This window comes from Chrysochloris asiatica, unplaced genomic scaffold (assembly GCF_000296735.1).
Source record: "Chrysochloris asiatica unplaced genomic scaffold, ChrAsi1.0 scaffold00004, whole genome shotgun sequence".
Classification (NCBI taxonomy): domain Eukaryota; kingdom Metazoa; phylum Chordata; class Mammalia; order Afrosoricida; family Chrysochloridae; genus Chrysochloris; species Chrysochloris asiatica.
The window spans coordinates 33,789,259-33,814,560 of NW_006408522.1; the positions used below are offsets into that span (position 1 = coordinate 33,789,259).

Below are 25,302 nucleotides of genomic sequence, written 5' to 3' on the forward strand. Positions count from 1 at the left end.
GAGGAAGGTAGAATCTCCACTGAGTAGTATCCAGTCTGGTCTCTTGTGATACAGTAGTGAATAATTGTTATCAGGACTAATTGTGAGGGTTAGAAATGTAAAGGTGGATGTTTTGTAGCAAGGAGGGGAGTGATTAACTTTGCAGTCTAGGAGCGGAGGTCCCTGGCACCATGAAGGGGAACAGTGGAGAGCAGGACCTTACCCAGAGAAGCAGTGATGCCTGAGATGGAGGCAGAGTCGATGACATGGAGCGATGGAGCAGCTGGGGACTTTAGACCCAGAGAGAGAGAGGTGCTGTGTGCTGACAACGGGGGTGAGGTGTGAGGTGGGGGAGGGGCAGGCTTGTAGGATATACCCTTTGGTTGGTTGATGATGCATGGAGGGGATTGTAACCATGGCAATGAAAATGCTACACGATAGGATGAATATAAAACTAATGTTCTCCCATGTAAACTATCACATAATTCACAATAAAACATTTAAAAAAAAAAAAAAAAAGTCCGAAAAAAGAAAAGATATTTGAAATTTCATAGGTTTGTACAAATTGGGAACTTGGTGATGTTTCATTTTACTTAGTGCTCAAGGATCATTTGCAGGGTGTACTGAGTAACATTCACATTTCAAAATGTTGGGGTCTCTTTCAAAATATTCTTGCAAATCAGATATAAAAAAAATTTTTATGGAAGAGTATTCCTGCTGAAACAGTCCAAAAATAATTTTGTTTTCATTCAACATTTTGTATTGAATATCTTCTATATTATTGTTGTTGTTAAGCGTCCATCAAGTCAGTTAAAACTCATAGCAACTCTGTATGTGTTTTTTGAGGAGTGGCTGGTAGGTTTGAACTGCTGACTTTGTAGTTAGCAGTCCATTGCCTATCCTATAGCACCATACCCTGTCTTCTATATATGAGGTATTATTCTAGGCTCTAGGCATTCAGCAAGTAAAAGACTTGGAGCGTACACTTATGGAGGGAGAAATCAGACAAAAATCAAATAAGTAAGTAAAATATCTGTCAGTGCTAAGTGCAGTGGAGCAAATAAAATGGAAAAGGTTAGGGTGTGCTAGTTAGGAGGTGGAGAATGCAATTTTTAAAAGGATGGGGAGAGAAGGCCTTAGTTGGTGACATTGGAAGCAAAGATCTTAGAAGTAAGGGAGCTATATGATGGGGTTTTAAGAAGTTTGTGGGAAAATTCCATTTCTGTGAACTTTCTGAAGCCTCCTCCTCATGTACATCTGAAGGAAAAGATACAGTTTTGTGTATATGTTGAAGAGAATGGAATCTACGGATGGACCAGATGTGATGTGTGATGTGAAAGGTAGAATTAAAGATGCTGCCAGCTGTTTTGGTCTGATAAAAGTGGAAGAATGGAAGGAGCTCTGGTAGCGTAGTGGTTACGAATCGGGCTGTGAACCTTAAGGCCAGCAGTTCGAAACTACCAGCTGCTTTGCGGGAGAAAGATGAGGCGTTCTGCTCCCGTAAAGATTTACAGCTTCGGAAACCCTGTACAGGGTCGTTATGGGTCGGAACCGACTCGACGGCACTTAACAGCAACAGCAAGTTCAGGAATACTTTATGCGAAATAGGTTTGGAGCAAGGATAAGATTAGTTCAGTTAGACATCCAAATGGATATGAGCCAAGAATTGAGGGGAAGATATTGGAGTTCTAAATCTGGGAGTCAGCAGATGTTATTTAAAGCCATGGGACTATGTGATCACCAAGGACTTGAATAAAGATAGAGGCAAGATCCAAGGACTGAGTCTTTGAACATTTTCTGTTAGATAGATAGAAGTCAGTGAAATGAACTCGAATTACAGCAAAGGTAATTCAGGACAGACCAGTAAAGCAGGATGCAAACCTGAATAATATGTTTCAAGGTGGGAGTAATGCACTTTCATAGGTCATGTAAGATGAAGATTGATAATTGACCTCTGGATTTAGCTGTTATTGTCAAGTCAGTTCAGACTCATAGCAACCCTAGATACAACAGAACAAAATGTTGTCTATGGCTCTGTGCCATCCTCATAATCATTGCTTTGTTTGAGCCCATTGCTACAGCCACTGTGTCATCCCACCTTGTTGAATGACTTCCTCTTTTCTGTTGACCCTATACTTTACCAAGTATGATGTCCTCTAGGGATTGGTCTCTCCTGATCACATGTCCAAAGTATGTGAGATGAAATCTCACCACCCTTGCTTCTAAGGAGCATTCTGACTTCACTTCTTCCAAATGATTTAAATACATGTAAATGTAACTACATGGAAGACTAACGACTTTAACAAGAATAGTCTTAGTGAAGTTGTTGTTGTTGTTAGGTACCATCGAGTCGGTACCGACTCATAGCGACCCTAAGCACAGCAGAATGAAACAGTGCCTGATACTGGGCCAGCCTCATTGTTGTTGACACGCCTGAGTCCATTGATGCTGCCACTTGGCCATTTCATCTCATTGGGGGTCTTCCTCTTTTTCTCTGACCCTCCACCTTACCAAACATGATATCCTTTTCCAGTGACTGGTTCCTCCTGACAATATGTCCAAAGTATGAGTAGTAGAGTCAAAGGCTTTAGAAAACTGAGATGTGTTTATAGGTATTAATTTTTGAATTTGTTCCTTCATTCGACACATACTTGTGCCTCATATGAGTCAGGAGTCTCCTAGGTATCTAGAATACATGGGAGGGGGAGGGATCCCTGCCTGCACCATGGAACTTTTCTAGTATATTTTATAGCAAAGAAAATAAGAACAAATATTGCTAAAGCTTAGATAGACATGTTCTTATCAAACTATAATATACTAATGGAGGATATTGTTATAGATTCTGACTCCATAAAATTTTATCAAGAAAGATCTAAGACTTTTTTCTCCTTCAAATGGAAGTTAAACAAAGACTTCATAGTTTGTTGGATTTTAAGTTTGTATAAACGAAAAACCAGTTGACTTGTTTTGATTCTAACTCATGGCCTCCCTGTGTTTACAGAGTAGACCTAGAACTGTACATCAGAGGGTTTTCAGAACTATAACCTTTTAGAGGCAGATTGCCAGTCTTGTCTTCTGATGTGTGCCTCTGGATGGATTTGATCCTTTAACCTTTCAGTAGTCAAGTACTTAACTGTTGCACCACCAGTGGGCTTGAGCTTTCATATGTACTATTAATAAAATGCAGTAGGATGTTTGAATAATATTAAGGAATTATTATGAAAAGTCTTATATTTGATATTGGAATGGCATCTGGATTGGAGGAAAACTCATTAACATCCTGCAATATGCATGTGACAACTTTGCTTTCTGAAATCAGAGGACTTGAAGCACGTACTGCTGAAGATCAAAGAATACAGCATTTAGTATGGATTACACCTCAGCTAAAGAAAACAAAAATCTTCCCAGTTGGATCAGTAAGTAACATAACTGGAGAGAAGATTGAAGTTCACAACCAATGCCATAACCAATGCCCATGGAAGCAGCAGTCAGGAAGTCAAATGATGTTTTACATTGGGTATATGTGCTGTAAAAGACCTCTTTAAAGGTTAAAAAGCAAAGATGCCACTTTGAAACTAAGGTACACCTGACCAAGCTATGGTATTTTCAGTCAACTCATACATATTTGAAAGCTGGACAATGAATAAGGAAGCCTGAAGAACTAATGCCTTTGAATTATGGTGAAGAATATCAAATATACCCTGGTCTCTCAGAAGAACAAAGCTGTTTGAGAAGAAGTACCTCCAGAATGTTCCTTAGAAGTGATGAAAGTGAGTTTTTTTTCTCAAGTGCTTTGGACATGTTATCAGCAGGGACCATTCAGTCCCAGGAGAAGAACATCATACCTGGTAAAGTAGAAAGGTCAGTAAAAAGAAGACCTCCAATGAAATGGATTGTCCCAGTGGTGGCAACAGTAGAGTCAAACGTAGCATCTATTGTGAGGATGGTACTGGACCAGGAACTGTTTCCTTCTGTTATACATAAGGGTCACTCACTACGAAGTCTGATCCAAGAACAATATGGTTATCTTTGGGGTCTGCTTCAAGATAATATGGAAGGGTAAGAAATAGAATTGGCAATAGGTTGATGATTGTTAGGTCTGAATGATGGGTATATGGAGATTCATTACATATATTTTTTGGTATTTTGTTAATAGTAATAGTAATTTATAGTAGTGTAGTATGGTGTGGCACAGCAGCATCAGCATTGGACTGTGAACCACAAGGTTGGCAAGTCTAACCCACCAGCTGCTCCTTGGAAACCCTGTACAGGGTCGCTGTGAGTTGGAACCAGCTCGATGGCACTTAGCAACAGCAATAGTAATTTTAGTTCAGAATTCTCCATAATAAACAATTTGTTTTAAAAGGTAGTGACATGGGACCAGATTAAATAGAATTTATTATCTTGCTCAAGACCCTAAGCTTTTATAAGTTCTTCCCTCCACCCAGGTGAATCAACTGTGTCTTTATCTCTGTAAATTGCTCATCTGTATAAATTAACATGAGTTCCTGTTTCTTAGCTAGTCTTGTCTCATTTGTACTCAACTATCGCTTTGCTTTCTCTTCAGGCCTCGTCTTGGAGTTACTCTTCACAAGGTTGTGGTAGCAGGAGCCCTCTATCTTTTGTTCTCTGGCATGGAAGGGGTCCTCAGAGTTACCGGGGTCAGTACTGCTTAATCTGAATTTTTGTGTTCAGTTCAAATATATTGTTTTTGTTTTAAGAGGGTGGGTTGGAAGGCTCTGTCAGCTTCTTTGCTGTTTCCTCTAATTTCATCTTTTGAGCTGATTTTTAAAATGTAGGTATGATTAGTTTTTCCTTTTTAATCTCTCCGTTAGAGCTTTAAAATTTAATGTGTGACTGGGGAATCAATGCTTCCCACCTATCTCATAATTGATAATTATTTAGTTCCTTTTTTCAGGCTCTGGACTCTCATTCTTGTATGAGTGACAAATATTGGAATCATGTACTTGTTAAATCTAATTTTTGTTTTAAAATACAAATTTTGTTTTAATCTTTGCTTAATCAGCACTTGGGTTTCAAAGCTTTTGTTAAAATGCAATAATTAAAGTTTCACATGAATTACATAATTATTCCCTTTCCCAAGAACAAAGAATTTGTTGGAGCTAGAAGTTAGGTTTTCCTCTCCTGGTCCAATTTTTCTCTTAATTGTTTTGTAATTAGACACTGGAACAGGCCATTAGATCCAAGGTAGTAAATGCTGTAAACTTGGTTTTGTTTTCAAGAAAACTGGGCTCAAAAAGTTTTACAATAAATTGCCTCTTAAGTGAAACATTCAATTAGATAGAAATTTATTTCAAATCTCAGTGTCCTCTATTAGTAATTTCTGTGAACTTTTAGCTAGCATTTAACCTTCTGTCAATTTTGTTTTCCTTCCTCGTCTGCTATAGTACTTTGCTTATCTTTTGGCTCTGATAGTAAGCCTGGCCCTCTCAGCAATTGATGCCTGTATTATTTTATGGATATCCTTTCATAATGCCCTGGTCACTTGGTCACTGGTGATATAATACCATCTTCTAGCTACCCTTGTGAAAACAAACGGCATAGTTTGGGGAACAGATAAATTGCCGTATATTTTATGTTGGGGTGAACTTTTATTTGAAAAATTTTATCATATAATTTTGGGAAAAATTTTTTTCATGTGTCAATGATGTCATAATTTGTTCTTAAAAGAAAAATATATTTTATATATATATACACACACATATACATAAGAGTCTTTTTTAGACTAGTTCCCAAAATTTCACTGATGGGAAACTATTCTTGGGATGGGGTTTTGATTATTGACAGGTTTTGGTGTGGCCGGCTCTTCTTATGGATCTTACTTAGTTCCCTAGGAGTTTTATGGTAGTTGCTTTATATTGGCTAGCAGCATGCTTAATTGTATTGAGATTTGTGTGAAATGTTTATAGCTATATATTCTAAGTGTTGGTTTTCCAGGTGGGAAGAATGCTGTCAGTGCCAATGTTGGTCCTTTTGTTTTCTTTCAGTCAAATGCAAAACCAATCCAGATGATTATATAAATGCAGAATTGTATGCTGGTTTCTGCTCTGTGCTCTGTCAGCCTCTCTTTTTCACCACCTCTTTTTCTTTGTCTGCAGGCCCAGACTGATCTTGCTTCCTTGGCCTTTATCCCCTTGGCTTTCCTAGACACTGCCCTGTGCTGGTGGATATCCTTCTCGTTGGCTTGTTGATGGCAGTTCATTTTTTCACATTGGAGATGGGTTTCCATTGATCTTTCTGCGAAGGGTTTTTAACCAATTCCGTTGATTATTCAATCTGGGGAATAGGGTATTTTAGATCTAACAACCTCAGGGATCAGGTAAGCAGGTGTTTTTTTTCTTCTAATTTTTAAAATCATATCACAAGTTGATGACTGTGGACTAAGCTCAAAAGCTACTGGCTCTCCTTTTTTAAATGAACATTTCACTGTGACTTTTGACTTGTGTTCTGGCTGCTGTGATTCTGCCACTAAACCCAAATCCTAACCTCCTGCCCTTGAGTTGACCGCAATTCATAGTGACTCTATGGGACAGTCTAGAACTGCCTCACAGGGTTCCGTCGAGACTGTAATCTTTCTGGAAGCTGACTGCCACGTCTCTCTACCATAGTGTTTGGTGGGCTCAAACCACTGACCTTTCAGTTAATAGTTGAGCCCTTAACCATCGCACCACAACAAAAGGATGGCTCCTTTTTCAGCCATTGTTGTTGTTAAGTGCCAAAGAGTTGGTTCTGATCCATAGCAACTCTGTATTGGGTTTCCAAAGAGCAGCTAGTGAACTAGAACCGCTGACACTGAGGTTCAAACGACTTTACAGTTCAGCTCATTAACCCTTAGCACCACACCAGGACTTCCTTTCAGCCAGTGTTGTTAGTTATGTGCCGTGGAGTCAGTTCCAACTCATAGCGAACCCTGTACAGGGTTTCCAAGGCTGTAAACCTTTACAGGAGAAGAAAGCCTCATCTTCCTCCTGCAGAACAGCTGGTAGTTTCGAACTGCTGACCTTGAGACTAGCAGCTCGATTCGTAACCATAGCAATTATTAAATGCTGTAAAAATTATGAAGAGGTTTTGATTCTTTAAAGTTGGATTCAGGAGTTATGGTAGATTGCTTAACTCTTCTAAATAAAAGTCTATTAGGTTTAACAGGTTTTAACCCTTCTATAAGTGAGGGTTTTATTTCTTCATTCAAAAGCTGATAGGAGATTATGTGAAGACCTTTCTATCTTTTGAAATAAACATTGATTCATTTGCAAAGTCAACCAGCAGATAATAAATTTTATTAATTTTCTCCTGCTTCTTAAAAGTAAAATTTTGTTCATTAGGGATTTGGCCCGTTAGGTGAAAGATTAAAGTGTTTGAACTTACTCTTTCTAAAGATCATTTTGACTTTGTTTTGATTTTGTGCATTTGTTTGGTCCTATGTAAAATTGTGCAGTATTTCTGTCTTGATAGTCTATTATTGTTCCAGAAAGCTGACTATGAACCAAATTGTATAATTTTGTGAATTTGAGTGGATTGCCATTTATCAAAATGTTTGAAATTGAAGTATCACGAGTCCAAATGGCCAAAGCTTTCTAGGTCATTATCTTTTATAGTGTGCTTTGTGAACCTCTGAGAATCTTGAAAGGAGTGGAGAGAGGGATGTGGGACTGGTCATTCAGTAAGATAATCCATTGACTAGGAAGCAGCCAAGGCTTTGTCCAGGGCACAGCAAAAGTCAACTCCCTTATTTTCATCCTGAAAATCTGTTTTTCATCCTGAAAGTTGGGCATGAGAACAGAGATCCTCTTTCGTTGTTTTCAGCTCCCCTTTTCTCTTTCTCTGGCAACTTCTCCTTGGGAATAATGTTCAGAAAATGTAGAGTCGTTGCCTTTGGAGCTTAATGACCAGGGATTCTCAGCTGAGTTGTTGTTTTTATTAAGTGCAGTTGAGTTATTCTGACTCACAGCAACCTTGTGTAGGGTTTCCAAGGAGCCGCAGGTGGGTTTGAACCACTGACCTTACAGTTCAAACCGACCTTGTCACCCAGTCCTGATCCTACAGTACCACAGGTGAGTGTGTTGTTGTTAAGTACCGTTGAGTTGGTTCTGACTCTTAGCAACCTTGTATAGGGTTTCTGAGAAACAGTCGATGGATTTGAACCACGACCTTGCGGTCACGTGTTTTATCCTACAGCACCACACCAGCTCTCCACAGCTGAGCGTATTGTTCTCTTAATTCATGATAGCATAGGCAGCTGGTGGCATATTTCTTATATGGCACTAGAGGACTGAGTATAGAACTCTGGAGATTGTAGGCAGGAATGTAATTATGGTTTTGATTGGTTTGGTTGGTTATGTGCCAGGGAGTATGTTCCTAGTCATAGCAACCCTGTATAGGGTTTCTGAGGCTGTAAATCTTTACGGGAGCAGAAAGCCTCATCTTTCTCCCATGGAACCACTGGTAGTTTCAGACTACTGACCTTGAGATTAGTAGCCCAACTTGCAAGCACTACACTACCAGAGCTCCTTAATTATGGCATTAGACTTGGTTAGATGGGACCGATGAGAACAGAACCATCCACCTTAAAGGAAGAGAGACGATGATGTTAATTTATTGTTCCTTGTCGGTTACTCATTTTAATGTCACCTTTCTTAAATCTTTTTTGTTTTGTCTTTATGTATTTTCTTCTTTACAAAATATTTTTCATTTGTTATCTTATTTTTTGCATTCTTATTTTCTTTTTGTCAGTGTGTCATTGAATATAGCAACTTCCCTATTAATCTTGGTGAGGTATGGGGGCATTTGTAAAATAAAGTGAGAGTAAGACTGCTATAAAGCTTCTGGGATCCTTAGTTCTATCCCTTAGGAACCCAGATCCTCAAAAAGAGCTGAGGATTAATCCACTTGCTTATTATTTCTCTGGATGTTAATTTCCTTGACCTGCAAACACATATTTATTAGCCTGACTCAAACAATGAAGCTGTTAAAACTTCGGAGGAACATTGTCAAACTTTCTTTGTACCGACATTTCACCAACACGCTTATCTTGGCTGTGGCAGGTAAGTCAAGACCTTTCTTCTGTTTAAATGAGAAGACTCCAGGGGTGGGCTTCCAACATTGCATATTAAGTTTTGTGCATTTCACCTGTGAAAGGATCATTAGCTTTTGTCAAATTCTCAAAGAGGCCTATGGTTCAAAAAAAGATTAACCACTTACTTGCAGTTTGTTGTTGTTAAGTGCTATCGAGTTGGTTCTGACTCATAGTGACTCTGTAGAGGGTTTCCGAGGAGTGACTGGTGGGTTTTAGCTGCTGACCATGCAATTAGCATTCCAGTGCTTATCCTACACTGCCACACACTAGGACTATTTGAAGTTGTTGTTGTTGTTAAGTGCCGTCGAGTCGGTTCCGACCCACAGCGACCCTGAACAGGGTTTCCGAGGCTGTAAATCTTTATGGGAGCAGAAAGCTTCATCTTTCTCCCACGTAACAGCTGGTAGTTTCGAACTGCTGACCTTGCGGTTCACAGCCTGATTCGTAACCACTGCGCTACCAGAACTCCTTATTTGAAGTTGCAGTGACTGAAAATTCACCTCATCTAATTTCAACTCTTGTGTCTCCCTTTCCTGGCTCCATTATTTTCTTGAGACAAGTTGAATGTCAAATAGCAGTTGGAATCTTTTCTAGAAGTCATTAACACTTGCTTATTTGGTTTTATTAAGTATGTGTAGTCCTGGTGTGGTGCTGCAGGGTAATGCACTGGACCGCAAGGTTGGTTTGAACTGCAAGATCGGTGGTTCTAACTCAACAGTTGCTCCTCAGAAATCCCATACAGGGTTGCTATGAGTTAGATCCAACTCGACGACACTTAACAACAACATAGAATTTAAGATAAGAGTACATTGCTACTGTGTAGTTTTTATATATGCCACTAAAGATGAATGACATACAGACATTGGATGGACTGTACCAAACTAGATTAACTTGCCTGCCTCTTGACCTTTGTACCAGGAAAAATAAAGCCTGGCCTACGATTAGAACCATCTCTTCTGTTTGCATTGCATTTTTTCAATTTGCTTATTCTTAACCAGCCAAAAATAAATGATCATAACTATATGATAAAGGAAGGAAAAAACCCAAAGCAACGGATGCGTAACAAGAGAGCCTTAGCTTTTCAAGTATTTATTTTCTGTCTTTTTTTTAGATTGTCATTGAATTTTAAGAGTCCTGGTGTGGCACTGTAGGATAAGCACTGGACTGCTAACTGTAAGGTTGGCGGTTCAAACCTGCCAGCTGCTCCTCGGAAACGCTATGCAGGGTTATATGAGTCAAAACTAACTTGACAGCACTTAACAACAACATTGCATTTTATATTACTGATTATTCTGGAAAGAGACATATTTCCAATGCATATGTTTTAATAACACAGCTGATTCCTTTTTTTTTTTTTTTTTTAATTAACATTTCAGTATGTAGCAGGAGCCTTGCTTTTGGGAGGTGTTCAATTGAACACATTTATTAAAATGATGAGAGTGTCTTTCATGTATTGGGGGTTGCGAGTATGTGGATTTCTACCTAACTAGAATTAGGGAATATAATTGGGTGTGGGGAGGAAGGGAATCAACATTCATATTCTGACCAAGTTTTTAAATTTCCTATTAGCATCTATTGTGTTTATCATCTGGACAACCATGAAGTTCAGGATAGTGACTTGCCAGTCGGTAAGTTATAAGCTTTTGCATTTATGCGTAGTAAACTATCTTATACACTGAAGATGATTTTAGTAACAATGGTTAGGTTCTTATAACTATGTGCCTTCCGAGAAATTCGGGCTGGGCCTCTACTCTGTAAGTTAGCTTCCCTCCTTATGTGCTATCTCAGGTACTCTAGCCCATCATTGGTCTTGGTGTTAAAATCATTGTTTTGTAATCTGACTTTGTATACCAAGAGTTCTCTAAGTGATGACAATAGTCTGTCATAAATTTACCCTAAACTAAAATTTCTTAAACAAGAAATCCAGAGTACCGAATATTAAATATACATGAATAATGGTAATCTGAGGGGAAGCACAAAGACTGACCAGTCAGGTTAAGATAATATAGCATTTCTTTGGAGGCAGCTAAGACTCTATTTGGATGAAAATAAATAAAATGAAAAGTAAACAACCTAATGTTACTGTCTCATGCACTGTCTAAACACCCTTCTCTACGATTCTTGGAGCTATAATGAAGCTTTGGCAAGTGCTCTGTCCTACTGGTGTCTCTTTTCTTTAGCAACAGTAACCACTACAGTGAAAAAACTATTCAGTTTATATCTCCGGCACTTAGTATCATATCTAGCACACAGCAGGATCTTAGTGACTATACACTAAATGAATAAGTGTTAATGTGCTGTGACAAGGGCTTTGTGTCCATAGAATCAGGATAATTATATATAAATGGTGTGCTTTTCCCTTTTGATAGGACTGGCGGGAACTGTGGGTCGATGATGCCATCTGGCGGTTACTGTTCTCCATGATCCTCTTTGTCATCATGGTTCTGTGGCGACCATCTGCAAACAACCAGAGGTTCGTAGACTCTTCTTTTTTACTCAGCTGACCATTGGATGGCCATGCCATCAATAAATGGTAGCACGTTGGAGGACAGTATCAGGATCATGTCATAAAATGGAGGAAACACTGGGTCTGAAGTCAGGAGAATTGGGGTCTTGTCCCAGCCCTGCTACTGACTTGCTGTGTGATGTTTGACATGCTGCTTCTTTCACCTCTCTGGGGCTTAGTTTCCTTTTCATGTATTCAAAGGAATTAGACCAGTTAATATGAGATCCCTTTCAGCTTTACATCTTTGGAAAATATTAGGTTATTCATGTGGTTAAATAAGGGAGGGCCATAGATTCACTTGTAACAAGTCTCTGCTGTCTAGTGTCTGGATAAATAGAACAGTTTCTATAGTTAGCAGCCCAGTTTAATTTTGTAATGATAAAATGAGAACTTATATGACTTTCTTAGAATTTGGATGTAAAATCCACACATGAATTTGATTTGTCAAATTATGTTGTTGTTAAGTGCCATTGAGTTGGTTTGGACTCAAAGCGATCCTTTATAGGGTTTCTGAGGAGCAGCTGGTGAGTTTGAACTGCTGACCTTGCGATTAGTAGTCCAGTGCTTACCCTACAAGACCACACTAGGACTGTGGTGGTGATGGTGATTGTATGCTTTTGACTCACAGTGACCCTGTATAGGGCTCCCGAGGCTGTAAATCTTTATTGGAGCAGAAAGCTCTCACAGAGCAGTGGGTAGATTCCAGCCATTGACTTTGAGGTTAGTAGCCTAGCTTGTCAACGGCTGGAATCTACCTGGTGCGTCGTGAAAGCTTTTTGCTCCAATAAAGAGTTACAGCCTCAGAAGCCCTATACAGGGTCACTATAGTTGGTACGGACTCATGGCGACCTTATGCACAGCAGAGCGAAACACTGCCTAATCCTGGGCCAGCCTCACTACTGTTGCCAAACTTGAGTCCTTCAATGCTGCCACTTGGCCAATCCATCTTGTTGGGGGTCTTCCTCTTTTTCTCTTGACTCTCCACCTAACCAAACATGATGTCCTTCTCCAGAGACTGGTCCATCCTAACAATATGTCCGAAGTATGAGACACAAAGTTTGGCTATCTTGGCCTCCAAGAAGCACTCTGGCTGCACTTCTTCCAAACCAGATCTATTGGTTCTTTTGGTAGCCCATGACACTGTCAATATTCTCCTCCAGCACCATAACTCAAAAGCATCAATTCTTCTATGGTCTTCCTTATTCAGTGTCCAGCTTTCATATGCATATGAGGTTATTGAAAATACCATGGCTTGGGGCAGGCGTACCTTAGACCTCAGGCTGACATATTTGCTCTTCAACACTTTAAAAAGGTCTTGTGCAGCAGATTTGCCTAATGCAATATGCCATTTGATTTCTTGACTGCTGCTTCTGTGAGTGTTCATAGTTGATCCAAGAAGAATGCAGATCTTGACAACCTCATTCTTTTCTCCGTTGACAAGAATGTTGTTTATTGGTCCAGTGGTGAGGATTTTTGTTTTCTTTACTTTGAGATGCAATCCATACTGAAAGCTGTGCTCTTTGATCTTCATCAGTAAGTGTTTTAAGTCCTCTTCACTTTCAGCAAGCAAGGTTGTATCATCTGCATATCGCAGGTTGTTAATGAGTCTTCCTCCAATCCTGATGCCACATTTTTCTTCATATAACCCAGCTTCTCGGATTATTTGCTCAGCATACAGATTGAATAAGTATGGTGAAAGAATACCACCTTGTCGCACACCTTGCTTAATTTTAAACCATTCAGTGTTCCCATGCTCTGTTCAAACAACTGCCTCTTGGTTGTTCCGGAATACGCATACTTCACAATGTTGTCCATAGCTTGTCATGATTCACACAATTGAAAGTCTTTGCGTAGTCAGTAAAGCACAGGTAAACATCTTTCTGATATTTTCTGCTTTAAGCCAACATCCATTGGACATCCGCAATGATATCCCTCGTTCCACGACCTCTTCTGAATCCTGCTTGAACCTCTGGAAGTTCTCTATCAGTGTATGCTTGCAGCCGTTTCTGTATTGCCTTTGGTAAAACTTTACTCACATGGGATATCAAAGAGTTTGTCCAGTGGTTTCTGCATTCCATTGGGTCACCTCTCTTTGGAATGGGCACAAATACAGATTTCTTCCAATCAGTTGGCCAGATAGTTGTCTTCCAAATTTCTTGGCAGAGATAAGTGAGTGCCTCCTTTGCCGCCTCACTTTATTGAAAGATTTCAAGTTGTATTCCATCAATTCTTGGTGCCTTGTTCTTTGCCAATTCCTTCAGTGCACCTTGGACTTTCTCCTTCAGTATCATTGGCTCTTGATCATACCTCTTGCAACGGCAGAACATTAACTATTTCCTTTTGGTACAGTGACTCTGTGTATTCCTTCCATCTTCTCTTGAGGCTTCCTGCATCATTCAACAATTTGCCCAGAGATTCTTTCAATAACAAAAGTCGAGGCTTGAATTTTTTCTTCAGATCCCTCAGCTTGAGAAATGCTGAGTGTGTTCCTCATTTTTGGTTTTCTGATTCTAGATCTTTGCACATTTTTTTTTGTAATATTTGGCTTTATCTTCTCCAGCTGATCTTTGAAATTTTCTCTTCAGCTCTTGGACCTCATTTCTTCCATTTGCTTTAGCATCTCTACACTGGTGAGCAAGTTTCAGTATCTTCTGACATTCATTTTGATCTTTTCCTTCTTTCTTGTCTTCTCAATGACTTTTTGCTTTCTTCATGTATGATGTTCTTGATGTCATCCCACAGCTCTTCTGGTCTTCGGTCTTTAGTGTTTAATGCATCAAATCTGTTCTTCAGATGATCTCTAAATTCAGGTGGGATATATTCAAGGTCATATTTTGGCTCTCGTGGACTTGTTTTCATTTTGTTCAGCTTCAGTTTGAATTTGCATATGAGTAATTGATGGTCTGTTCCACAGTCTGCCCCTATCCTTGTTTTGACTGATGATATGGAGCTTTTTCATCATCTCTTTCTGCAGATGTAGTCAATTTGATTTCTATGTATTCCATCTGGTGAGTTCCATGTGTATAGTTGTCTGTTAATGCTGTCTAAAGAAGGTATTTGAAATGGCCAAGTCATTGATTTTGCAGAATTCTATCATGCGTTCTCCAGCATCATTTCTATCACCAGGGCCATATTTTCCAACTACTGATCCTTCTTCTTTGTTCCCAACTTTTGCATTCTGATCACCAGTAATGATCAATACATCCTGATTACATGTTTGATCAATTTCAGATTGAAGAAGTTGGTAGAATTCTTCTATTTTATCCTCACTGGCTTTAGTGGTTGGTTCGTAAATTTGAATAATAGTGGTATTAACTGGGCTTCCCTGTTGTTGTTGTTGTAAGTGCTTTCGAGTCGGTTCCAACTCATAGCGACCCTGATCAAGGGTTTCCGAGGCTGTAAATCTTTACTGGAACAGCAAGCCTCCTCTTTCTCCCATGGAGCAGCTGGTAGTTTGGAACTGCTGACCTTGCGGTTCACAGCCTGATTTGTAACCACTACACTACCAGAGCTCCTTCCCTGTAGATGCATGAATATTATCCTATCACAGGCAGCGATGTTCTGGATATGTTCTTTTTGACAATGAATGCAACACCATTCATTCCTCTTTACTTTTCATTTCCAGTATAGTAAACCATGTGGTCATCAGATTCAAAGTGGCCAATACCAGTCCATTTCAGCTCACTAATACTTTACATATCGATGTTTATTCATTCCATTTCACTTTTGACAACTTCAGTTTTCCCAGATTCATACTTCGTACATTCCATGTTCCACTTTTCAGTGGATATTTACAGCTGTTTCTCTTCATTTGAGTTGTGCCAATGAATGTCCTGCAGGCTTTATTCCATTCACATTATCACGGTCAACTCTAATTTGAGGAGGCAGCTCTTCCCCAGTTGCATTTTGAGTGCCTTTCAACCTGAGGGGCTCATTTTCCAGCACTGTATCTGTCAGTGTTTCTCTGCCATTCATAAGGTTTTCAGTGACTAAATGATCGGAAGTAGGTCATCACTCTTTCTTTCTAGTTTGTCTTCATCTGGAAGCTGATCTGAAACCTGTCCACCATGGATGACCCTGTTGATATATAAAATACCAGTGGCATAGCTTTCAGAATCACAGCAACTCACAAGCCACCACAGTATGAGATACTGACAGACGAGTAGTGGTTAAATTACTAGAAAACACAAAATCAGACCTCTATCTTCTTAACTCTTTATTTGAAGACAAATTTTAATTTACGTAAGAATTTATTTGTATCTATGTGATACATATCTTTATAAGTGAATGTTTGTTAAATGTTTACTATGCACTTTATTTGTAATAACTTAATATTTATAAAACATATTAGAAATGTTCTTTTTATTATCCCCATTTACAGATGGGGAAACTGGGGCACAGAGAGATTAAATAACTTGTGTGAGGTCACAGGTAATATTTGGCAAAGCTTGAACTCATAAACATGATGTGTTGTAAATTAGGCAGTTGAGAGCTTTCTAGAGGGGATGAAATTTTCATTATTCAGTTAGCTGATTTTATGAATGACTGTAATTGCAGTTTTCAGAAATTATTCCTGTAAAATTCAAAGGGTAGAACAGTTTTTATAATTTTTCATTTTTTCTTTGTCAGGTTTGCCTTTTCACCATTGTCTGAGGAAGAAGAAGAAGATGAACAAAAGGAACCTATGCTGAAAGAAAGTTTTGGTAGTGATAAAATTTACCTTCTATTTTTACTTTAAATTTTCTTTTTGGTTTTTAGAAATATAGTAAAGTAAGTATAAAATTTGTAGATCAAAATCTGGAATCTTTGTAGTTTTTATAACCATACATATGGAACTTAGTAAAGCTTGGTGAAAGGAGCTCTGGTAGCATAGTGGTTACTAGTCAGGCTGCAGACCGCAAGTTCAGCAGTTTGAAACTACCAGCTGTTCTGCGGGAGAAAATGGAGACTTTGTGCTCCCGTAAAGATTTACAGAGTCACTATGAGTTTGAACCGATCCCACGACATAACCGTCACCAATGCTAGGTGAGGGATTGAGGGTGTGAATCTTGATGATGGCAGGGTAAGTTCAGTACTAAATGCGCATTACAGTTCAGTTGAGGGCATGGTGATGGCTCAGTGGTGGGACGCTTACCTCCCATGCAGAAGATGAGTGCTTGTTTCCCAGCGCTCCTTCTGCACAGCTGCTACCTGCTGTGGTAACTTGCATGCTGCTACAGGTTTCAGCAGAGCTTGCACAGAATTGCCTGATGATCTCCCTTCAAAATTCAGCCAATGTAAACCCTATGCATGACAGTGGTTTGATCATGTATGGAGTTTCACTGAGTTGGGGGCCCTCAACTCTAAGGCAGGTAACCACCACCACGAAGCAGGATCCATTTTATTTTCTAGAGTCTGAAAATTTGACTTTGAGCTTTCCAGTATAAATTCAAAGATGTAGAAACATCTGTTGTTTGATCTAGTGTCAGAAAGTGTAAAATAAAATTCTGAATTCATATTTTGCATTCTGTAATGATCTGTTGATGTAATTAACCAATCTGATTTTTTCTTCTTCTTCTTTGATGGAACTTACCAACAACAACAGAAGGAATGAAAATGAGAAGTTCCAAACAAGAACCAAATGGAAACAGTAAAATGAATAAAGCAGTAAATATGACTACTTTTCATTTTCTCTTTGGTCTTTGCCCTTTTCCCTAACCTTGGTGGAATTCAACACTTATGAACAGCCTCGTAGGATTTTTGTGTATATGTAAAACAATTAGGTTGATTTGGAAATCTTTTAAGATACATTACTTTTATATTTTTTAAAACAGTGGTTTTGTCTAAGGCAGCAAGGTGGTTTGCCGCTATGTGCTACAAAAGTACCAGATCAGTCTGATGGTTCTCTTTAGTGGTTTTCATCAATGAAGTCATAGCCACATTAATCACCAAAAGTCTGCTTTGTAGTAACAACAAAGGGTTTGAAGGCAGCAGTTTTTGAAGAATTATGTGCATCCACTTTCCATTAAGGGCTTTAAAATGTATTGCCACTGTAAGGAACAAAGACTGTTGTGAAAGAGAACATTAAAAAATGTAGGATGTCATTTTATATTTCTGTTATATGGTTTTTAAAATAATTTTGTGTATCTGTTAGCAGCCTCATTGGCAATGCAATTGCACTACATTAATCATAGTGAACAGGGTAAATTGAAAGATATAAAAACCTCTAGATCCTTTTCGTGAGACCTATTATTTGGTGCGTTTTAATAACAACTGACATGTGTATGTTCCCAGCAGGAAGATGATTTGAAGTGGGTAGAAGAGAATGTTCCTTCTTCTGTAACAGATGTGTAAGTTACTGAATCCTTACCATAAGAATCTTCCTTCATAGTACTATTTTATGTAAAATGAATTCACTGAATTAGTATAATTTTATTATTTTAGTGAAAATACTTATAATTAACTGTAGAAGAGACATAAACTATTAAAAGACTAGAAATACAAAACAAAAACAAAACAAAAAAAGACTAGAAATAATTTGGATTTTTGCATATAAATATTTAGCTACCTTCCAAAAACCAATGCGATAATTCTTTTAAGATTTTTTTAGTTCTTTTCCAGGGCTATAATTTTAATGAAACGTGAATCCTATTAGAATGTAGACCATGTTTTGTCTTTTCTCTATAATTCCAGTAACTCTGATTCTTGTTTTTTATATTTGCTTCTCCCGTTCCCCCTGCCAAGTGCAGTTGATAAGATGTAAATCATAGCTATTTACAAAACAGTTATAAATTGCATTCATTATCTCAATGTCATTTTTGAACCATTTTACATTGCTTTACTGTACATTGTTCAACTTGGCATTTTTATTTCTTTTCAGAGCACTTCCAGCCCTTCTGGATTCAGATGAGGTCAGTAATCAAATTGTGGGCATAAACTCTATGGATGTGGTGATATGAAATTATGAGTCCTCTGGTCAAAGAGACTATATTTATTTGACTCAGTAATGGTCCCCAAAACCTCTAATTTGTATTGCCGAAGAAGGGTAAGAATGGAAATACTAAAATGCAAGAACGCTTTCTTTCCTTATGTCTATCTGTACATGTCCTACTTGCCCAAAGTTGTTTTCTTGTTGTTAATTGCCAGTAAATCAGTTCCGACTCATAGCAACCCTATGTAGGGTTTCCAGGAAGCGCAGCTGGTGAGCTTCAACTGCTGACCTTGAGGTTAAACTGAACTTGCAGTCCAGCACATTAACCCACAGGACTCCACGTATTAATTTAAAGGACCACTTTCATTATAAAGATACACTGTAGTTTGTTTGAGCCCTAATGTGGTGCTGTGGGACTGGCAACTTGCAAGTTCAGCAGTTCATATCCACCAGCTGCTCTCAGAAACTCTATACAGGGTTGTAACTGACTTGATGACACACAACAATATAGCTTATTCGTCTCTATATTTTGGACATTTATTTCTTTGTAATACTTTGCTGTAATACTAAGTGTTTTAGTGGACATAATTGTAGTTAAATGTCTGACCATATCATTGATTATTTCAGTTAAATTCCTGAATTAGAAGAGATAGCATTTTTTAAGAAGCTTTATCTTAATTAGATATATATTTATTCATTTTAATTGTCTTAAGATATACCATTTCTTTTAATTTGTGGTTTAATGTTTGGAATCCCATTGATCTTATGTTTCAAAACCTTTATGGATGTTTAGGAATCATTTGCCTCGAGTATTTAATTAGTATAAACCAGTACTTGTGGAAAATGTGTGTATGGACAGTGGATGTACACGATAACTTGAAATTGCAGCTCATTTAAAATGAAACATTTCCCCCTACTAGGAGCGAATGATTACACACTTCGAAAGGTCCAAGATGGAATAAAGAATAGGAAGAACTGCAGTTGAAGTTTGAGAGTATCAGGGAAGAGATCAGCTTCTGGGCCAGTCTTCTACTCCTGCTCTGTGGGGCTAAAGGATGCAACAACTTCCTGATCTGTTCCTTGATCTTGGTGCATTGGAGCTGGCAAGAGGTGTCAGAACAAGGAGAATCTTGCTGAAAACAAGTTATTGGATGTGAAAAATCTACAAGTTTCTAATTTTCAACATTGATGCCCCTTCCCCTCCCACACCCTGACACGGATGTTTATACAACTTATATGTGTTGTTCCTGAACCTTTTGTAATGTTTCAGTTGTTTAATCTGTCAAACTAAAAAATTTAACATCTTCTAAAAGACTATGACATCAAGGTCATGATATGTAATCTCCAGGAACAACTGCCTGTGCTTTTTATTTATTTAAGGAGTTACATAGGTGAGGGGGGAAATTGTTAATTATCTTTCAGTTTCCTGGGAAGTCAAGGTTACATCTTGTAGAGATAGTTTTGAAAATAAAAGGGCCCTATTGAGTTAAAGAGCCATGGTTCTATCAGTGATTAAAAGAACAACAACAAAGAGAGAGAGAAACTTACAGTGTGATTCTGATCATTTAAAAAAGCAAAATCAAGTGCAATTTTGTTTACAAATGGTATATATTAAAGATTTTTCTATTTCAGATGTAACTTAGAGAGAAATATTAGCTTAACTCTTTGACATCTGCTATTGTGACACATCCCATTGCTGGCAATGTGGTGCACACTCTGGAACTTTTAACTACTGTTTTGTAAGCCTCCCCAGGCTGCATTGTGGAGTTCTAGGCAATGCTTGGTTTGCCTTCATGCCATTCACTGGATGTTGCACTAGATACAGAGAGACATTCCATTAAGTGCTTGTGAATGCGCCTCCACCCAGAGGAACTATAATGCTTCAGACAAGGGAGCTTATTACATAGGAAACAGATCCTTCTGGTTTAATGTAAACAGTTATTCCTGCATGATGTGGTGTGGAGGCCCTGGACTGCTGCTTATTCGTTAGGATTGACTGTTTTTGTATCTGGTGTTGGTTTAGAGACTGTTTTATAAGAGGCATCACAAGGTGATGGGATTCATTTGAAGCACTATATTTCTGTTTTAATGGTTTTACCCAATTTTGCCTTCCCAAGATTTTTGTTCTACATAAAAAGTTCATGCCACTTTTTTTAATATAAAAAATTTTAACAAAATTAATGTTCTTCTCATTTTGTTTAAACGTTATTCTCTTAACCTCTTTTCCTTCCCAAACTCTCCCTTGACGGAATTTTTCTTCTATGACATTTATTCTAGCTATCCTGTATTCTGTGGAATCCAAGGACCATAATCATCACTAATCTATAGTGAATATGTGTGAACATTTATGGAGCATTTTCCTATAGCTCTCTGTTAACGCTGATTAAAACAACAAAAACAAAACGCCTACACAGCAATATGAGGAACTATTTGAATGTTATTCAATTAGCATGGGTTGTTATTGTCATGTGTACTTCTGTTCTTGAATACTAAAACTAACCAGGTGAGTTACAGTTACATTGCTGCAGGATAGCTGGTTCAAATATTTTAGTGGATGCCTAGATGTTGACTTCAGACCAGGGAAAACAAGCAAGTAAACCTTAATTAAACAGGAATGTATAGTGTAAATTCTGTAGGCTGGGGTCTGATAATTCTTGCTGCTGTCTCTTAGGGCTTTCTGTTCAACTGGGATGGGATCTTGGCACAGGTTCAGAAGGAATTTATAGTTTCACATTGACCTTGGAGTTTATACATTGTTTATTTTGGTCTTGGCCCTTTGGACTGGAACTAAAAATAGGCCGCCTTCCAGCACAGCAACTTGTAGTTTAAGTTTTTCAAGAAGGTGATCAGTTTATATGGTGAAAATTAATCCTAATACAAGATTTGCTTAGCATTTTTGTATTTCAGACTACTTAAAAATACCTTTAAAATACCTTATCAATTGATTTTCAGAAACATACTTTGTTAACAGACATGTCTGATGTCTTCTTGTGTGTGGAAGAGCAGGGGAATGACCAGATACAGTTTATTCTTGCAGATTAATTTTTGTTTTCAAGTCTCCACAGAGAATACTAAGGTAACCTCAGACAGTGCAGGATCAATAGGAGGAAAGTCTTACCTTCCTAAAAGGAATATGAAGGTTGGAAGACACTATTTGAGAGAGTTAAATTGGTGGTTTATTTTACTGACTTCCAAGAATTGTTAAATAACTTGCTACATAGACCCTTGCTATTAAAAATATGGTCCAGGGACCTGACAGCTTATTAGAAATGCTCAATTGAGGGCCCTACTAAATTAGAGTCTGCTTTTAAAACAAGATCTGCAGGTGATTTGTGTACACTTTTAAAGTATGAGAAGTGTTGGCCTAGAAGTGGTTCTCAACTTTGCCCTCCCCCCCCCACACACATCCCATGGTAAATTTGCTGATATCAAGAGATGGATGTCAAAACTCCTGGAGGGTACCACTCTATCCTAGTGGGTCAAGGCCAGGGATGCTGCTAAAACTCCCACAATGCGCAGAACAGACCTCACCAAACAATTTCTTCATAGTGTGTGGGCTAATGCACTGAACCACAAGGTCAGTTTGAACCACAAGGTCTGCGTTTCAAATTCACCAGTGGCTCCTCAGAAACCCTATACAGGGTTACTGAGTCCGAACAAAACAATGAGTGTCAAGAAGTGACTGTAGGGTAAACACTGAACTGCAGAACACAAGGTCTGAGGTTCGAGCCCATCAGCTGCTCTACCAGAGAAAGAGGCTTTCTGCTCCTGCAAAGATTTACAAGATGGGAAGCCCTTATACAGGGTCATTATGTGTTCAAGCCAATTCTGGCACTTCAACACTGCCACAGCAAATGTTAACAGTGCAGCCTAGAACAGTGGTTCTCAAGCTTGGGGGGTGGGGTGGGTGGGTGGGTGGTGGTGGCTTATTAAAGCAAATTGCTGGATCCTAACTCCTGAGTTTGGTTAATTAGGACTGGAGTGAGGATTACAGTTCTAAGTAGTTCCCAGGTGATGCTGATGGTCTGAGGACCTCACTATGTAAACCATTTCACCTAGAACATTGTATTTAAGGTAACAGTAGCAATGCCAACAGCTCAAAGTGTGCCAGGCATTGCTGAATCTTAGGTACTTTGTTGTTTTGGTTCCATGGAGTTGGTTCCCACTCATAGTGACTCTGTATAGGATTTACACGGCGTGGCTGGTGAGCCTGAACCCCCGACTTTGCGCTTCAAAGCGACCTTGCGGTCCAGTGCTTATCCGACATGGCCACACTAGGGATCCCTCATTTGCAATGCAGGTAGATTACATTTCTTAAAAGGGCTAACTTCCTAAAGGACGGATCTATATCCCACACCTGACTGATGCCAAAGCACGAATTCTTAAACCACATGCTCTGCTGTCTAAGGCAGTTCTAAGATGAAGGTCACTTTCCTTGTTGAGTTCACGTCTACTGGGTCCCATGAGGGAAAAACTCTGGGTCTAGAGCACAGACAGAACCCACCACCCTTGAACACGAGAAAGCACTGCCAGGGCGGAAGGGGCGGGACTTTAACTGCGGAAGGGGCGGGTTTAGACCAGCAGGAAGTCCGGGATTGATGATGGCTCTATTGCCGATGGTCTTGTAGCTAAGTGGTTCCGTGGCCGGATCTGGGTCTGCTTTTGCCAGGGTCTGGGCTCGGCCCGCCCCTCGGGTGAGACGACGGTGACGCTGACTCTCCTCGCCGCCATGCACGACGCCTTCGAGCCTGTGCCTATTCTAGAAAAGCTGCCTCTGCAGATCGACTGTCTTGCTGCCTGGGGTGAGCGGGGGCCCGCGGAGCCGAGGCAGGGTCTGCGCGGGAGCGGCCCAGATCTTTCGTGAAGGTTGGGGAAGTGGACAGGCGTCTGGCTATATGGGCTCCGATCGGATGTTGTGTGAAAAGGGCCAGGAATTCGGGAGGTCTGGATGGGACCGCCAGCTGTATCCAGCGAGGGCTGTGGGATTGTTAGGGCACTCTCCAGTGCTCCAGACATTTTAGGAACGTGTCACCAGCGCTCCGTGCAGTGTTGAAGGGACACAAGTGCATTGGGAAGTTCTAAGCTGCAGGGACGCTTTGGCTTGTCCAGATGACTGTTTGTTGTTTTCTAGGTGAAACACAAAACTGGCCCTTTTTATTCACTGAGCAAATTAACATCAAATGCTTTTATTTTTTCCTGCTTACTGGTCGCTCATTGTTCACTTTTGATTCTTGTAAGATAACTCTCTTACTGTAAACTCCTAACTTACCAAGTGGTTGATCATTCATATTCAAAGTTCCCAAGTAACCCAACTCAGAGCATCATTCCAGACTGTCATGAGACCTAACCAATAAAAAAAAGCTTACATAATCCTTTTGGTATTGGCCAGTGCAGAAAGCAGACTCAGACATTTCTGTGTGCTCTGGAATACAAATGAAAGTTTCAGAGACTCCAAACCTTGACTCTTAACTATGAACACTGGGCTCTTTGAGTGGTTATGTCTGAAATCAGCCACCAAAGACCAAACAAATCATTTCAGTCTTTCTTGTTAATGCCCAGAAATCAGCAACCCTAAAAAAGCAGGCTCAGAACCCTTAATGGATCTTATACTGAGCTAGGAACCCACCGTGGTCCTTGTGGAATGTTGGCAGTGGCTGCCATTTTATGTATCATGTATTGACTGTGCCCACCCACTCATTCTTGTGAATTTTTTCATGGCCTCTTCATCAGGCTCCTTCTCAGTAAGTCTTGGTGCTAATGTTGCCCCTCCTGCCTTCAGCAGCCTTGTTGTTGTTCAGTTCCATTGAGTTATTTCCTAGGAGCGGCTGGTGGGTTTTAACTGCCACCCTTATGGTTAGCAATATGCTGATTTTCTGGTAGCATCACACTTTGACTCCTGAGTACCCTTGAACCTCTTCAAAATCAGCATTCCACAGAAAGTTGTTTGAGTCTTTGGTTAAGTAGAGACTCCTACTTAATCTAGGCACCTCAAGAAAATCTCCCTTTTTTATCATTAAATGTTCTTAGTAAAATTTAAAACTAAGTAACAGAGAAAAAGTCTAGGAAACCTTATGGGGTCCCTAATAAGTCAAAATCAACTCAACGGTAAGCAACAAGAGCATATGGAAACCCAGGGCCTAGAATAACATGCTTCTGAAAATAATTGATGTAATTGCTTAAGACACAATTAGCTTGTAAAAATTCCAGTATCTTGTAATTCCATTTTTCCATGAAGACTCCTCGTATATAGGAAATACTTAGTGAGGATTTGCTACCGTACTCACTACCTTGATTCTGATGCCCTTTAGTGTAGATATTTCTGAGCCTTTTTTAGCAGTTCTGGTTTATCACAGTAAAGACTAACTGTATATCTATCTGCTTTTCAGGAAGACAGTTTTGAAATGCCAGTTTTTAGCTTCCCTTGATTCTCCACCAAACAGGAGACATGCCCTTTGCCTACAAGAGATCATTTATTGCTTCCTACCTCACATGCGTCAGACTGCAAAGTCATTTGAACTGCAACATCAGTGGTTCAAGCTCACTAGCTGCTCCTTGGAAACCCTATACAGGGTTGCTATGGGTAGGAACCGACTCAGTGGCACTTAACAACAACAATAACAACACCTCACAGCCCTGGTGTGGCGCTGTGGGCTAATGCACCAGACTGCAAAGCTGTTTGAACTGCAAGGTTGGTGGTTCAAGCTCACCAGCTGATCCTCAGGAAACCCTCTACAGGGTTGTTATGGGTTGGATCCTACTCAGTGGCACATAACAACAACAACAACGTCATAGCCCTGATGGTACAATGGTTAA

General features: G+C 39.4%; 2 protein-coding genes across 4 annotated transcripts in view; both read left to right on the forward strand.

The window, feature by feature from the left end:
* The window catches only part of TMEM87A (transmembrane protein 87A), a 55,839-nt gene extending 35,829 nt beyond the window's left edge, over positions 1-20,010 (forward strand). The window contains exons 11-20 of one of the 2 annotated variants that reach the window (XM_006831739.1): positions 4,547-4,640; positions 6,099-6,167; positions 8,933-9,041; positions 10,643-10,701; positions 11,443-11,546; positions 16,209-16,282; positions 17,164-17,225; positions 17,853-17,908; positions 18,439-18,469; positions 19,410-20,010. In XM_006831739.1, the coding sequence (XP_006831802.1) occupies positions 4,547-4,640; positions 6,099-6,167; positions 8,933-9,041; positions 10,643-10,701; positions 11,443-11,546; positions 16,209-16,282; positions 17,164-17,225; positions 17,853-17,908; positions 18,439-18,469; positions 19,410-19,451 (700 nt within the window). In that variant the 3' untranslated portion in view covers positions 19,452-20,010. The remainder of the gene's footprint in view (positions 1-4,546; positions 4,641-6,098; positions 6,168-8,932; positions 9,042-10,642; positions 10,702-11,442; positions 11,547-16,208; positions 16,283-17,163; positions 17,226-17,852; positions 17,909-18,438; positions 18,470-19,409) is intronic. The other variant, XM_006831740.1, reaches the window with a different exon arrangement.
* Positions 20,011-23,086: 3,076 nt separating this feature from the next.
* The window catches only part of VPS39 (vacuolar protein sorting 39 homolog (S. cerevisiae)), a 36,799-nt gene continuing 34,583 nt past the window's right edge, over positions 23,087-25,302 (forward strand). The window contains exon 1 of one of the 2 annotated variants that reach the window (XM_006831742.1): positions 23,087-23,291. In XM_006831742.1, coding sequence (XP_006831805.1) covers positions 23,219-23,291 — 73 coding nt within the window. In that variant the 5' untranslated portion in view covers positions 23,087-23,218. The remainder of the gene's footprint in view (positions 23,292-25,302) is intronic. The other variant, XM_006831741.1, reaches the window with a different exon arrangement.